General features: G+C 35.7%; 1 protein-coding gene across 1 annotated transcript; it reads left to right on the top strand.

Annotated features, from left to right (window-relative positions):
• Positions 1–492: 492 nt before the first annotated feature.
• Positions 493–16,207, top strand: LOC135682294 (bifunctional purine biosynthesis protein ATIC). Its single transcript, XM_065197121.2, has 19 exons — positions 493–612; positions 3,029–3,155; positions 4,770–4,846; positions 5,765–5,831; positions 6,278–6,366; positions 6,651–6,729; positions 8,267–8,339; positions 8,650–8,871; positions 9,338–9,398; positions 10,098–10,291; positions 11,110–11,199; positions 11,835–11,963; positions 12,493–12,585; positions 13,245–13,318; positions 13,419–13,464; positions 14,232–14,294; positions 14,542–14,601; positions 14,792–14,887; positions 15,437–16,207. The coding sequence occupies exons 1-19, from the start codon at positions 591–593 to the stop codon at positions 15,554–15,556; spliced, it is 1,782 nt and encodes a 593-aa protein (XP_065053193.2). The 5' UTR covers positions 493–590; the 3' UTR covers positions 15,557–16,207.
• Positions 16,208–16,265: the final 58 nt, after the last annotated feature.

Genomic DNA, 16,265 nt, shown 5'->3' with positions numbered 1-16,265 from the left:
TTAAACGTTTGTATCAAAGGACAGGGTACATTTCTCCAGCTATGGTTTAAACGTCAGAGATGGAATAGTGAGAACGGGAGATTCCCGTCCAAATCGGGAGAGTTGAGGCCTTTGTTTTATTCGGTTTTACGGATTTTGGACAACTTTAATTTAACAGCCCAGGGGAGCTAAAATTTCATATCCATCAAATCCCCGTCTGTTACATTTTGCAGCTAATCGAAAGAAAATTTTAAATACGTTATTCTAATCTTTATACATAGAGAATTTATTCAACAAATTTTTAAAAATGCATTACTAATTTTGCAATAAAACGAGCATATAAACTTTACTGTAATATAAGCCCATCAGAAAATCTAAAATGGTGATTGTCATTCTATGCATTTTGATTAATAAGTTCTTCAAGAATTTATAATTGTTATTGGTTTGGTATATTTCTCTAACAAAAAATATTTTCAGCACCGCCCTTTTTGGCGCGAAATTTACGACCTCGGTTTCATTAATTAGAGTAGAGGCTCTTCTAAGATTGGCATGATTCCAAACTTTTTTGAGCACGTGTTTGAGGGCTAGATGCGCGAAGAAAAGTTAACAAAATGGCTGCAAACGTTGACCTCGGTAAGTCAGAGTCTGTAATTCATAAAAAATTGTTCTTTCATATCTATTAATGTTACATGGTTGAAATGTTAGAGACCCTGTCAAAGAGGATAATGACCTTACTGGAAGTGACTCTCACTCCTGCATCACTTTTTGGTTTGGTTGTTGTTCTCAAACCCTGCACGGCCGTACGGAGGGAAAGGCAATTTTAAAACCTAGCATTAAATAAGTTATGAAATTTTATTTTCAGACCTCTTTTCATGAGTTAATCTCGCCATTGTAGAACGATTACATTAGCCTTAAACCTAATGATAGCATCAAATCAGCATTAAGGGCATTTTTTAATAGTTTTTAATAAGGTGAAAGTTTAATACCCCATCCTTAAAGCTCCTTAAAAATCTTTCGGCTTTGGAAGTCTTTCGGCTCTGCTCTTCATCGATATTCAGACAAAGGGTCGGACAGAAAAGAAATTGTAGCAAAATTATTCATATATGACATGTATGATTTCAAGACTCAGATCTAATGGGATTTCCCATTTTTTTATGTTTGACACAAAAAGTGTCAAAACCTGCTTTTACATACAAAAATGCTTTTACATACATTCAGAAATTAACATGCATAACTGAAAACTTGCTTGATAGAAGTTTAGTGTGTATAAGTTCTTTCTATTGAAACACTAAACATAAAAAAGCTTTGAAAATGAACTAATACTTTAAAAATGTATAGTTTTTTCATGTTCCCCTCAACGAGGCCAAGTTTGTAGATTTTATCATCACCCTCTGACTCTGATGAATCAAACCTAGATGGAAATTCAATTTCATTTTTGATGATTTGTTTGAATTCTCCTTTTCGTTTTGAGATATTTATCCCCAGCTGTCTTACTGATATCTTCCCACTCATCTTTTTTCCAAAATGAGCCATGTCTCCAAGTGATTTTGAATTATCGTTAGAGAGCAATTGCTCTGTTTTCACAAGAAAACAGGGCTGAATGAAACTGTTTTTAATTTCACGTTCCTATTAATACTCTTGAAAACGAAGTCTATTGATAACCATATTCAAATTTATCAATTGAAAACAGAGTCATTTGCAAACAAATCATTTTAATTTGAATGGCAAAAATGAAGTCATTGGAAAACGTAAGCATTTTAGAATGGGTTAATTTAATGAGAAATGCAAGAAAAAGAGTACTTTAATAGCAAATTTGTTCATCTTCTGTTTCAAAACAAGTTTGAACAAAGGATATGGAAGCGGACAGAAAATACTAATGGGAACACCTTCGTTTTCCTTTTGACCAAAACTGTGTTGGCAGGGAACGCCTTGAAAAATATGGAAAGGCAATGATCGGAAATAGAGACATAGGAAAGCCAAGTAGTGAAAACAGGGATTCGATGTTGAACTTTCTGTTTCGAAAAATTCAAAATCTTTTTCATTTCAAGCTACAAGAAATACAGCTTAAAGTTTAAATACAAATATGTGAATAGACTACATTAAAATTCTAAATCTTAATTAATGACAATAATTGCTAACAAAAAACAGTAATGCAATAACTTCATTTATCATTTTTACTCGTTGCTTAGGACCCTTAGAAAAAACTCCAAAAAAGGCTATCAAGCTAAGGGCCCTGCCTATTAAGCATTGCTAATTAAGTGAATTGAAGATTAGGAATGGTAACAACAGCATGATAAAGAACTGTAAAAATGAACAAGCGTATAAATTGTAATTATAGTATGTATATAAGGAAAACAAAGAAAAAGAAATGTAAATTGTTTCTCAAGTGGATTGACCTATCAGTATCCAGTAAACACTCACTCTTCAAGAAAAATTTTTTTTTACTGAATGCACAATTTATCCCTCCCAAAGATAAGCAGCAGGTTCATGCCTGCACAAATGCGCTATCGCACACCCCAAATGAAAGCCGTGGAATTTATCTGGTCATGTTTCCCTCTACTATCTATTCATTTAAACTTCTGGTCTCTGGTAACATAGAAAAACAAAGAGCACAAGATCTATTCAAGAACCTTTGCTATTCAAGATCCAGCATTCCTTGCAGAAAGAAAGCATTTTACAATCTGGACCCATCCTAAGAAAACACAGCCACTCTACAATCCTTCTGGGATATCTAAATAATAAAACTAACCAGGAGAGCCATAACTTTATAAGATTTTCAGTTAATGAACTTGCATGCCCAGATACACTGGTAGGAATGCAGGATTGTGTTATTTAAAGGAACCAATAATTTCAAGAAAGTACCTAAAACCTTGCAAAAATTGCCTCGCTCTTCGTTTTTAACATATTTAGCCCCCCCAAACTTTTTAGCCCCCTCAATCTATAACATGCTCTAAGGTCCTTGATCAAATATGAATATCAAGGGTCTAACAACTTCTTGTCTTGCAGTAGCTTGTGTGTGGTTTTCTCAATCAACTATTTTGTTTCACAGCAATCCTCAGTGTATCAGACAAAACTGGACTTGAAAGTTTTGCAAGAAAACTCAAAGATTTTGGCCTAGACCTAGTAGCATCTGGAGGCACTGCTAAAGTTGTAAGGTCATCAGGCGTTGATGTGAGGTGATATCAAATTCCAAATATAATTATCTGCTTTCTATTTATTCTTCACAACTTAGATGCTGTCCTCACTGTAACAATTTATTAATATTCAAGTAACATGCATAAGGACACATTATACTTGGAATCCCTCAATATGCTCAGCAGTAGGCAATGTCTCATGTTAAAGTATGCCCTGTGCACAGGTGCCATCTTAAGGTGTTAGGAGGAGGGTTGCTGTTAGCAATTTTTAGATGGTGCCACACCCATAACCACACCCAATTAACTTGCATTTATGTTTAAGATTTACTATTATGTATATGAAATCATAGAATCTAACTCAAACAAAATAGCTGAAAAAATTGCTCATTCATGGAAAATCTATAGCGTAGTCAAGGGTTGCTAACAGAGCTTTCATCCAATCAACCATATGCTTGCTTGTCCCTTCCACTGTGCCCCTCCCCTAATATTACTTTCTATACATATGTCATATTTGCATTTTGGACATATCCTTGTTATATATCACATTCAACTAATTTTCAATTCAATTTTATTTAAAAAGATTTGATTATACTCTATCTGCATAACCCAAGAAATGTATGGACTTTTCTAGTTTTGGTGGTTAATGACACCCTTTTGTAACAAGCTCTACAAGCCAAAGCAAAAGCACTATGTTTAGTTTTGACTAACCAGGGGCGGCGCCAAGAAATTCAAAGTGAAGGGGCTCAAGTTGATAACATTATTAAGCTAAAAAAACAACTTTGATGCAATGCTTCACAGTATTTTGTGCCTATGATTTTATGAGGCATTCGATATGCTAGCAGTACATTGATTGGAAGGCAGACAAGAGGTTGTCAGGGGCCCTGGGTATATCCAAAGAGGATGCTTCCTTGTAAGCGTAGCGAGCAGAAATTTTTTGCAACCACGCCCTTTAGCCTAGCTTAAAGAATACATTTCAGAATTTTCCTTGCAGTCCTTTTTGTAAAAATTTTGCTATTTTTAAGGCATGGTTTTTTACGTTTGACTAATTCCAGTCTTATAATGGAATTTGTTACATTATGGGGCACCATAGACCCCAGCTTTCTTCAAAATAAAGCCATGCTGTAAAAGGATTTATCACACTATTCTCTTCTTCTATTTCAATTTTTCTATTTTTATTCTCTTAAAAACACTTTTCTGCTAAAAGGCTGGAGCCTCCCAGCCCCCCCCCCACCTGGCACTGGCCATGCTCACAGGGGATAGGTTGTTGTGCCAAAGAGGGAACTTAACTCTGACTTGTAAACAAAGTTTCAGCTTGCAGAGGATGTGGGGAAATGAAAAGATGCCCAAAGTAATTTGTTTTTTTAAAGGTAACTCTTATGTGAAGAAATTCCTCAACAGGGATGGTTTTCACCGGGCTTCTCAAAGCACAGTGTTTAACAAAATAGTAAGGGTCAAATGCAATACTGATAATATATTTACAGAAAAATCATGTTTGATGAAATAAAATTGAGTCTCATTTGTTAGACATTTTACCAGATTACCAATCAATTTTCCCCCCTATGCTTGTTTAATGAAATTATTTGTTAGTACCTAAGGCCTTCCAGCTCTCAGGCCCCTACATTTTTACTTATATGTTGGTTTATTTCATCTTTCAAGGGATGTATCTGAAATGACTGGTGCTCCTGAAATGCTTGGAGGTAGAGTAAAAACACTACATCCAGCTGTCCATGCAGGTCAGTGGCAAGAAAAACAATGTTTTGAAAATACAGTTTCCTAGTTGTTTGCAATCCTTCTACAGGCATTCCTTGCCTGTTGTTAAATATCTCCTTCTTGAAGCCCCTGTAGCTTTTGGTAAAAGAGTCTAAGTCTAAATTGTGCAAAATTGAATTAATGTCTTGCTTTTCACCCAACCAAGGTTTTTCTTTAATAAAGAGCTTGATTTAAGACAACACTTTATGATTCAAGGTACTGCCAGCAATATGCATTGCATTACCTGAAACAAAAACAAGAACATGACTAGCATGAATGGGACACAATTTCAATGTCCCTTTAGCACTATGGGGTGGTCAAATTCAAGAGAGGGCGGATGAGTCAAATTTTGGGCAAATTTTATTTGTGGCATATCAAATTTCAGTGAAAGCCTTTTTCAGAACCTTTTCATCAGTATTTTCTTTCACATTGCTGGCAGTACCTTGTATCATAAAGTGCTGTCTTAAATCAAGCTCTTTATTAAAGAAAAACCTTGGTTGGGTGAAAAGCAAGACATTAATTCAATTTTGCACAATTTAGACTTAGACTTATCTTTCAAATCTGACTAAGTTTGAATCTGATGTCAGTCTATTATCTTGAATCTATTATTGGTCCCAGTTGCCTCCTTGGCCTCCATCAAGTCATTCTTTTAAAGTTTCCAGTTCTTGACCTATTTCTGCCCTTTAGGAAAATAATCTTTTTGCATAAATTGTCATCTTTGTGTAATATGTCCATACAATTTGAACTTCGAACAAATGAGTTAAATAATAACCAACTGGACAAAGAGACTAGATCATGGCAATAAAAAAGCAGACTAATCTTATGGTTACACATTGATTTGTATGTACGTCTGTATCATTATCAAGTTTATGAATGATTAAACATATTGTTGATGTTTGAAGGAATTCTAGCAAGAAATACAGATCAGGACAGTGCAGATATGAAGAAACAGGATTTTAATCTTGTTAGGTATGGGATTTTCCTGATAGATTGGCATGGCAAACACTTTGTTACAAAAGTTATACGTTTTTATACACTATTTGGTATATAGAATAGGATGTGGCAACTCCGAGTTTCAAGTTGATGCAATTACTAGACAACTGTTGAAGCTACTGGCTCAACAGTCACAGGCAGTCACTTAGTGGTTCGAGCCCACTTTTCAAACTTTGCAACATTGAAAGAAAAATAGAATTGGAAATACTTGAAGAGCTAGAGAGGCAAAAAATTGTCATTTTTCTGTCAGTCCGAAATTTTGAATATCAAATTTCAAGCTTGGAAAAGGGCTTCTTGCTTCTTGACACTCCTTCCTAGCACATCAACTTTGTCCTTACTTTTAGGCTTAAAAGTACTCCCTGCAATTCAAGCTAAGGTTTTTTGTCTGTCTCAATCATAAAAAGTTTACTGTTGGTCTTTAGATTCGTTGTTTGCAACTTGTACCCATTTGTCAACACTATTGGCAAAGAAGGAGTTACCATTGACGATGCTGTTGAAAATATCGACATTGGTAAGTTGAAAGTTGTTTTTATAATTTTCAAAGGCATGGTACAAGAATAGGCAAGTCAGATATCACAGGGCATTCTTTTTTGGAAAGGAAACCCTCTGTTGATTTTTTGTTTATGCATTTGAGATTATATTGAAGAAACAAAAGTGAACAATAATTTCTTGCATTGCAAACGTATTTTTATCAAGGATGAAATTTTCCTGAAAAACTTGGTTATTTATTAAGAAATTTATTTCTTCTTTTCCATGTATGTGGTTTCTGATGTTTTACTGTTTATTTATGTTTAGGGGGAGTTACTCTTTTGAGAGCAGCAGCAAAAAACCATGCAAGGGTTACTGTAATCTGTGATCCTGCAGATTATTCTATGTAAGTATCTCTTGAGTTACTTACGTCTAGCAAACCCTACACTAGTTTGACACAGGGCTTCAGGGCAGCCGAAAAGGGGTCGGGAGGGCAAATAGGCCCAGGGAAATGAATCCCATTTTAAGAATGAACTTAATCAACCTTGAAAAATGTAAGCCTTAAAATGGTTAATCCTTTTAAACGATTGCAAAAAATGACTGCGAGAAATATTCTGAAATGTAGTTTAAGCTAATCTTTTGTATGGCTTTGAAAAAAGCAAACATTTGGTTTGACTAAAGCTTTTCATCTGACACTCGTCGGAGTATAAAGCGTCAGAACATAGATTGAAAACTCTACGCTAGAAATATATATGCCCAGTTATGGATCGAAATAGGCCAATCAGAAACGCGAGCACATGACTGTTGAGGTTGTTTGTTGTGCGTGGTCGCAAAAATTTTCTGCTTGCTTCGCTCGCAGAGGACCGTCATCTTTTAGTTTTGCCCCATGGCCTCCGAAACCTCTCGGCGGTCCTGCTTGCCATTATAACTGCTTGTGATAATTTTGATGCACTTGCCCTCACTTTTGAATAACTTCTGATGTCCATTTTAAAATTGGCGTTTCAATCATTTACCAGTGACCTGAAGGGTGTGGCACAGAAATCCAATAAGTGTCTAACACCCAATCATTGTTGCTAAAATCCGTCCCCGCTGATTATTTACTATACACCCTTTTTTATAAGAACAATTTTATAAGAACACGAGCCTCAAAACTGGTCAAAAGTTTAAAACAAATAAGAACAAGCTAAGGCTGAGCTTCTGCAAAATGCAATTTTGAACAAAGTTTTTTCTCAAAATCAAGGATTTTTAGCGATGTGTGGGTGCTTTTTCGGTGAATATTCAAATTTGTCAGCAAATTAAGGCTGTCTCACTCACTTTGTTGGCAAATGAGGCCTGATAATGCAACAAAATCACCGAAAGATGACATCCTGTCGGCTCCGCGAGCTCTCGCGTAAGCGTTGGCAAGAGGAGTTAGCTGACCAATCAAATCGTCGACCATGCAGAGCTTTGCTTCGTCATTTGTCAGCTCTACACCAACTGCAGCACCTAGAGATAAGCAAAAACAAAATTCAAACCATCTTCCGTATAGGGTTTCCGTCTAACCATCTTCCGTATAGACTTTAGCCTTAGAGCCAAAAAGCTAGCAATAGCACTGCTTACACCCTCTTAATTTAAGAACAAATTAAGAACAATCCAGCCTCAGATTTTCGAAAAAATTAAGAACAGTCAGCCTGAACTTAAATTTACTGGTTCTTATATAAAAATAGTGTAATTCTTTTGTTGTGGTAATTTTTGTTTTGATTTGAAATTCTTATAGTTTTACCAAACGATTTCTTATATTTTACGAAAAAATAAAGTTTTTTACAACACCACCAAATTTAAATCACAACACCACAAATCAAATTTACAACACCACAAAACAGTAACAAAACCACGTTAAAATAACCCCTAGACCTTTTTTAGAGCCAAGTGGATTTATTGCTTATATATGTTTTTGCTGTTAGGGTACTGGATGAGATGGCCAAATCAGAAACGCGCGACACAACCCTTGAAACGCGGAAATACCTTGCTCTAAAGGTATTTTTGATTGCAATTTGTTTTGGTCGATGATTTGAATAAGATACTTTTCATTGAGTTGCACTGGACTTTAGCCGTAAACGTTTAAGCAGTTAGTTCACTGGCAACATGGATTTTCATTTAACGTAGGTTCCCATTTTTTCAAATTAAAATTTATTCGATGATGCCTTCTTTTTCATAGATTATCGGGATACGGAACATTGTAGCAACTAGCAAGATATAAATCTTACTGCCATGAAAATGAATTACCTTTCTTGTTTTACAGAGCTATCGAGGAACCGCAAGCACCTAAACTCTGTTTTTTCTCCAGGCTTTCACGCATACGGCTCAATATGATGAAGCCATTTCAAATTACTTCCGGCGGCAGTATTCATCTGGGATATCCCAGCTTTCATTGCGGTATGGAATGAACCCCCACCAGAAGCCAGCCCAGATATTTTCATTACAGTCACAGTTGCCTATTAAGGTTGTGAATGGTTCGCCTGGATTTATTAATTTGTGCGATGCATTGAACGGGTGGCAGCTTGTCAAGGTATTTTCATTTCTTCCTGAAGTTCGGTTTCTTTTTTTATGAAGTTCGGTTCTTTTAGCCATTTGGTTCTTTTAGATTATTCTCCTGTGCAACTGTTTTCTCTACATTCTTTAATTCTCAATTTCATATTTTCAATCTATTTGAAATATTTTTATCAAAGTTCTTGTTACGATGAAACGCCTTGTTAAATTTTAATTCTCAAAAAGGTCAATCGCCTAATACTTTATAAACGAAGACCTTATCAAGCCTAAACCTCGGTTTCGTGGGCATAAAGCCGAGGCCTTCAAGCATGTTGTACGTTATATTAACGATATGCTGTAAATCGAAGAAAAGTTTCACCGAAAACACCGAATGAGCAGACCTTACGGTATACTAGTTCCTTTTTACGTTGTTAGATCTCGCAACTTTTAAGCTTGCGGAAGACCATTTGTAAACTAGAAATTGATAATGTAACAAACTATTTCAGGAACTAAAAAATGCATTAGGTATACCATCCGCTACGTCGTTCAAACACGTGAGTCCTGCAGGTAACTATCCATTCAATATCTATTCGTCTAATTTGTCCATGCATTCACGTGAAGAAAAATGTACTAAATTGTTTTATTTGCTAAATCAACGGTGGTATTATCAAGATGATTTTATCAAGTTCCATGAAGATTTTTTATCTAATTTGATATTTTCCGTTTAAAGGGCGTTAATAGAGGATTCAAATTAGTGCAAGAGTGTTTTCATGTTGATGAATTATGCCGTTTAAAAAATCAAAATTGCTAATATAGATATATCTTTGGGAACCTTACCGTTGGTGTGATGCCTTGAGGAGTGGGGGCTTGGAACAGGGATTCGTGGAAGGAGCAGTTGCTGTTGTTGTTCTCTTGTCTAGGGTTTTTTATGTTCAGCATTGTCACCTATGCAAGGCTGAAAGCAAAATTGAAACTGGCTCTAGGACTTTCAGTACCTTTTTGTAGTTGAAATTTTTGTGATTAAGTTGTTTGTTTTATATGTCGTGTTGTTAGGGTAGTCACAATCTTTTACTCCCCCTGGTTTGGTCCTTGTAAGTCTTTATTCACGTTCTGAAGTCATTTTGTAAGTTGTGTCACCTTATATCTCTTACTGTTGTTATTTCCTACTAAGATCATTTTAAGAATATTTTATAGAATTGCGACTTATTTGTAGCTCGCATCCCCTATACGGAAGATGGTTTGAATTTTGTTTTTGCTTATCTCTAGGTGCTGCAGTTGGTGTAGAGCTGACAAATGACGAAGCAAAGCTCTGCATGGTCGACGATTTGATTGGTCAGCTAACTCCTCTTGCCAACGCTTACGCGAGAGCTCGCGGGGCCGACAGGATGTCATCTTTCGGTGATTTTGTTGCATTATCTGATGAATGTGATGTGTCAACGGCAAAAATCATATCTCGGGAAGTAAGAACTTAATAAATTCATAGCTTCAACCTTAGTTAGAAAAAGGCCTTGAGATGATTCTTATAGTTTGAGGAGTTCTAATCTATGATTATTGATAGCGAATCCAAATAAGTACGGATCTGCAAAAGCGACTGTACAGTTTGGACTATTTTTAATTTGTTTTTATTTGTTATAATTCATTTTTATTTTTATTAATCTAAGTAAGGGTTCGCATAGAATTTGTTGAGTGCATACGGAGTTTATATGTTTTCAACTGAGTTTGGTGTAGGGGGATAAAAGTTAGCAGTTACAAGTTATTTCATTCAGTTTTTATTTGTTCTCATTGTAAACATATTTTCTTTCATGGGTTGTAAAATCATACCATATATTTTGGCTGCCAAATTACCAAATATTGACAGTAAATTGAGTTAATTCAAATCTGGTTATGCCTTTTCATTAAAGCCCAAAAAATATGTGGGTGATAAAACTTTTGGATTTGCGATTGTTAAAGTGTAGATTTGTAGATGGAGAGTATTTTTTTGTTTACAAGTTTAAATGGTTTTCGAAATTTGAGATATATATAGATATATAAAAGGGGGTTTTGATAATAAAATTTCGATTATTAAACGTAACTCAGCTTTGCTAAATTCCCCTCAAACCCATAATTTCTGTAAGCCTCTATTAGCAACGCACTACCCCCAACCTTCTCCAAACCGTTATTCTTGAACAAATTCTTGTGTTATGGACTGCTCTTTATGTTATGCTAGACATGATCACGATAACAAGCATTTCAAATTACTGGTATGTCAGCTACTATGAAATTATTTTGATTGCCGTAGGTATCTGATGGCATAATCGCTCCAGGATACGAGCCAGCAGCTTTAGAGATCTTGAAGAAGAAGAAAGGAGGAAACTACTGCATACTGCAGGTACAGACCTGATTTGCCTTGCTTTAGATAGCCAATTTTGCTCTGTCGTTTCGTAAACGTTTTTGTGGTCAATTCTACCTAAAAGTAAATGGTAAAGTTCCGTTTAAAGCGAAGAAATGTTAGGGTCCCAAATCGTTTTTGATTTCAATAAACTGTTCAATTTCAATAAACTGTAACTCCAAAAAATTAACTAACAAATATTGCTTGTCGAATTTTAATGTTTGGTGCTCAATAGAGGACATCCTTTATTTTGCCTTTTGTTGGCTCTGGTGGTTCTAGAAATTTTGTGGTGATAACTGCCCTTGTAATAAACAGTGCAAAATTTAAGTCTCGTATTTAGGTCTTTAATAGGAAAGACGAGGAAAATATAATAAAAGACTGTTGAGCAAAATAGGTAGACCAAAAATATAGATTTGCTATCTTTAATTTTCAGTGGCCTTAATTTTCAAAATTATTTAGAGGATAACTTGCTACTTTATGTATAGTTCAAATGTATCGTTTAACAAGGTTTTAAGCACAAATATACAGGATATCCTGTGCTTCTTAGCTGTAGCTGGACTGTCATTCAAGTAAGCAAAAAGTGTAGACAATACTCTAGATATTACAGTTAAAACTAGTGATATTTTGTCATTCAGATGGATCCAGATTACGAACCATGTGAAATGGAATTGCGAACGCTTTACGGCCTGAAAATGGAACAGAAAAGGAACGACGCTGTTGTTGATGCAAAAATGTTTGAAAATGTCACTTCAAAGAACAAAGAAGTGGGCATTTTTCTAGTGTTTGTCGTATTTTTATGGATGGCTTTAAGCTTTTCTGTCTTTAGTGCAAATAAATAATTCCAAGCCCGTAGCTAGACCTGTGGAGTAAGGGTGGCAAACTTCCCTGACCTGTTGCAAGCATTCGTTTCAGCAATTTCTCTTTGCAAGTTTTATGCTTAGCGGTGAAAGTTTTGTGAGCTCCAGGCACCAACTTAATGGATAATATAAGACCCCAATAAACACTCTTCCTTCCGCCAGTATTAGCTTTACTAAAATTGCAATGGCAATCCCACGAAAAACCCCATTAAAAATTTTAGAGACAAAATTCTCGGGGTGGCAAACAGCTGGAATTCTCTTGCTCTCCAGGAGGGCAATGCTACCCCATGGCACCCCTTGGCTATGGGCCTGAATATTTCCGCTTGCCCTTGTAATAGGTTTTTTATTTGGTATGCTTTGTATAGTTGATAATATTGAAGGCATTCTCCTATTACTAAGCAAATCTTTGTATTAATGCGGAATCTTTATTTTGTAGATATCAAGTGAAGCCATGCGAGATTTAATTGTTGCAACGATAGCCGTCAAGTACACCCAGTCGAATTCTGTTTGTTATGCCAAAAGAGGACAGGTACAAAATGAATTGAATCTTTCTCACAAGTCAAATGTTGTTTTGATTTCTATTGCTGTGATGAAACATGATTTATTGTAGCTTTTGTTTTTGTTACCTACGATATTTGCCAAAATAAAGCAGCTTCAAATTTTACGATATGAAGGCATGAAATACTGTTATTGAGCAGCATTGAAATTGGTTTAAGGGATACAATTTAGTTTAACTGTTAAGGTTTGGTGCTCGTGTTTCAGTTATATTGGTAGGGATTCTAAGTGATCCGATTGCTCCCATATGACGGAATCCGTCACATAGAATAATTGTGACATTTATTAGCTGAGGTAATCTTGATGTGTAGACGCCATATTGGTCTCAACTCTATGTTTTGCGACCATTCTTAGCAGATCTTTACCTGTTCACAGATATGTCACTTTCTAGGAGCTCCGGAATTGTCAATAAAACATTGGCATACTTTTCTGGATGGGGCACCATCTTTTCTAGGCATGTGAATCTTGAATTGAAGTGGTTGTTTAGGTAATCATTAAAGCATTTAGCATGTACGATTAAACAGGATGCATGAAAGTTTAGCGTGCTCTTTCAATACATCATTCTCCACCTAGCAAAGGTGCACCACATAGTAGAGGGTAAGGTGACTGCAACATGTTTTTGTCTTCTCGTAGATAATTGGAGTTGGGGCCGGGCAACAATCACGGATTCATTGTGTCCGATTAGCAGGAGAAAAGGCAAATAACTGGTATGTCTACTGCATTTCTACAATTTTGGCTTTTCATTATTCCATCTTTTTTTCACACTAGAAATTAAACTGAATGATAATCCTTTCGTCTTTGATTCAGGTGGCTCCGCCAACACGAAAAGGTCATCAACATGAAATTCAAAAAGGTTAGTAGTTAGTCCTTGAGCTTGGGAAGTCGAGGTTATTTAAATGTAAAGAACAATATTTAAATGGTCAATTTTGCATTGTAAGTGAAAAATACGTATACCTCGCTAATAGGTTAAAAACTACAAATTTAACATCCCTAGCTTGGTACATTGGAAAAATATCACTTTCAAGCATTATCACAACTAAAGCATTGTCACAACTTGTCCAAATTAAGGAAGGACATAGCAATAAATGTCGTGATCTAAAAGGCAAAAAGGTCGGGAGATACCTATAATTTCTTCTGACAGATATAGGCAAAACAAATACAGCGAGCAAACTTACATGCACCCAGTTAAAAAATGAAGTTCAGTATATTAGTAAAAGAAAAGTGAATACTAAGCAATACTGTAAGAAGTAGAATATAGTAAGTATAGGTGTCCCCTTGGTGCACAGCGCAGGTGATAATAGTTAGAATAATATGAATCAATTTGACACTTTATATGAAGATTTCGATTATTTTATTTAACAGAACCACTAAAATTAGGATTATTAAAACAAAAATAGACTTAAGCGGAAAAGGCTTTTTTGCACCATGTACACCGTAACTGGCAAGATTGCACAGGTCTGGGTTGTGATGTGTCGAAACTTTCGACTGATGTATTTGATGCTGATATTGTCAAAAATTCTTTCTATTCCTTATCTTCCGAAATTCAAGTTTAAGAATTGAATTGGTGCTAATGTGTTGAGAGGTAAATTGAATTGCTTTTATTTAATCGATTGTCTACAGGGCACCAAAAGAGCAGAGATTTCGAACCTCATTGACACTTACGTTTGCGGTACTGTAGGTCAGGTAGGTGAAACTCCTAGTCCTGTAACTTATGCCCTGACATTGGTATTCAACCTTGATTAATCATCAGTGTAAACTTGTTATTAATGTACATCTATGGTAGATTGGTATTCTGAGACACATGGAATGTGATAGAACCAAGCCAATGATTTTATCAAAGTTTTCTTGTGTGATCTTGATTTTATGACAAGTAAATTCGAGCTAATGTGTTGAGTGGTGTCTCTTTCGAGCTAATGCATCCTAATTTTAGGACATGGACAAAGAAACTTGGGAGTCTGCCTTCGAAGTTATACCCGAGCAGTTAACTCAGGTTTGCCTTTATTTGTCGACTTGTATAATTTATCATTTTACTTTATGCTTCAGGCCTTTCGAAGTCCAAAATTATGATAATTTTGATAAGCTACCATGCATAATTATTCCTGCAGTTAATGCATAATTGTTCATGCAGTCAGTAATAATTCTGCGCATAAATGCGAAATTCTATATCCATTTCATCCCAGGAGGAAAGAAAAGATTGGCTCAAGAAGCTCAAAGGTGTGGCGTTGAGCTCCGATGCATTTTTCCCGTTTAGAGACAGTGTGGATCGAGCTGTCCAGGTTGATATTCTTTGGTAGTTTGTATCCTGTTGAAAAAACCTTTAAAAAATTTACCATGCGAAACTAGTTTTAAGGCCATTAGATAATGTAGACGCTTTGCCAAATTTCCGTTTTTGTTTCAACAATTTTTGCAATGCAATGATTTGCGTTCCAATTTACTATTCACCTTTATGGAAGACAACTTGACCTACCTTCAATACAAAGTTTCTATTTTCCCTTTTGCCAAGAAGAGCATCATCTAATACTGTGCTTTTTAACATATCTATGGGTTGCTTTTTGATTTTATGTTCACCCACTTTAATTTAAATGCCCCTAAAGTTGATGTCTTTCTAAGCAAGACTAAAGAAAGGCAGAGAAACCGCTTTTAAATTTTAAGAGATTCCTTTAATTTCAAGTGGCCCTTTCTCTCCAGCAATAATCATAAATCTTGGCATTTTTTGAGATTCAGTCCCTTAAAATATTGAAAATTTTCCAACCAACCAAGGGATGTCGCAACTTCCCAACTTATTCTAAAGCTCTTTAGTTGATAATGTGGATCGTTTCTTTTAGAGTGGCGTTGAATACATATGCAGCCCAGCAGGCTCAAATGCTGATCCTGTAGTCATACAAGCTGCAGATGATCATGGCGTTGTTCTGGTTCACTCCAGTGTTCGCTTGTTTCATCATTAGGACCACCTCGTAAACAGAAAAGGAGACAAGACCACGCACAAACAGTTAGTGGCCAAACCAAGGTGCAAACGTGAGAATCAGCAAGCTTTGTTTCTAGATAAAATGTTCCATAAAACGTCTATCCTCGAATAAGTCCCAGGGGGCTTATTTCGCAAAAAATTGGGGTGGGGCTTATTTAGCAGCAGCCAAGAATATTACCAGTTCAAATTTTTTTCCTCTATAAGAGACTGGTCAGTTTTCTTAAAATAGTTTAAAATGTAGATATATTGGGATATACCTATTGTTTTCGAGGCAATACCTCAATCTATGGGGGCTTATTCGGGGGTAGGGGCTTATTTACAAAAATTTCTTTAGGGTAGGGGTAGACTTTCCCAAAGTCTAGGGTAGGGGCTTATTAAAGGGAGGGCTTATTCGAAGTTGGGGCTTATTCGAAGTTGGGGCTTATTCGGGGACTTAGGTAAGAGAAAAGGGAGCATTCATAGTATAACTAATGTTAATTTATTTTTTAAGTTGAATGTTACTTTTTTATAAGTAGTAACTGTAAGAGCTAAAGAGCTATACTACTCGCTGAACAAAGGACATTAGTTAAAAATTTGTGAATATTGTGCTTTCAGTTCTTTTTTATAAAAACAATAAGCTTCAATGTTTCAATGTGGTTTTATATTTTGCATTCAATTAACGTGTACTTTTGGGTTATTATCCTAAAATT

Source organism: Rhopilema esculentum, chromosome 16 (genome assembly GCF_057945365.1).
Source record: "Rhopilema esculentum isolate cy_ngs chromosome 16, ASM5794536v1, whole genome shotgun sequence".
Classification (NCBI taxonomy): Eukaryota; Metazoa; Cnidaria; class Scyphozoa; order Rhizostomeae; family Rhizostomatidae; genus Rhopilema; species Rhopilema esculentum.
This window is presented reverse-complemented; position numbering and strand designations above follow the sequence as displayed.

Excerpts from the sequence above, each read along its gene's own strand:
- LOC135682294 (XM_065197121.2), top strand. The coding sequence starts at position 591 with ATGGCTGCAAACGTTGACCTCG. Across the intron at positions 6,367-6,650 it reads TGTTGAAAATATCGACATTG|GGGGAGTTACTCTTTTGAGA; the intron begins GTAAGTTGAAAG and ends ATTTATGTTTAG. Across the intron at positions 14,295-14,541 it reads TTTGCGGTACTGTAGGTCAG|GACATGGACAAAGAAACTTG; the intron begins GTAGGTGAAACT and ends TCCTAATTTTAG.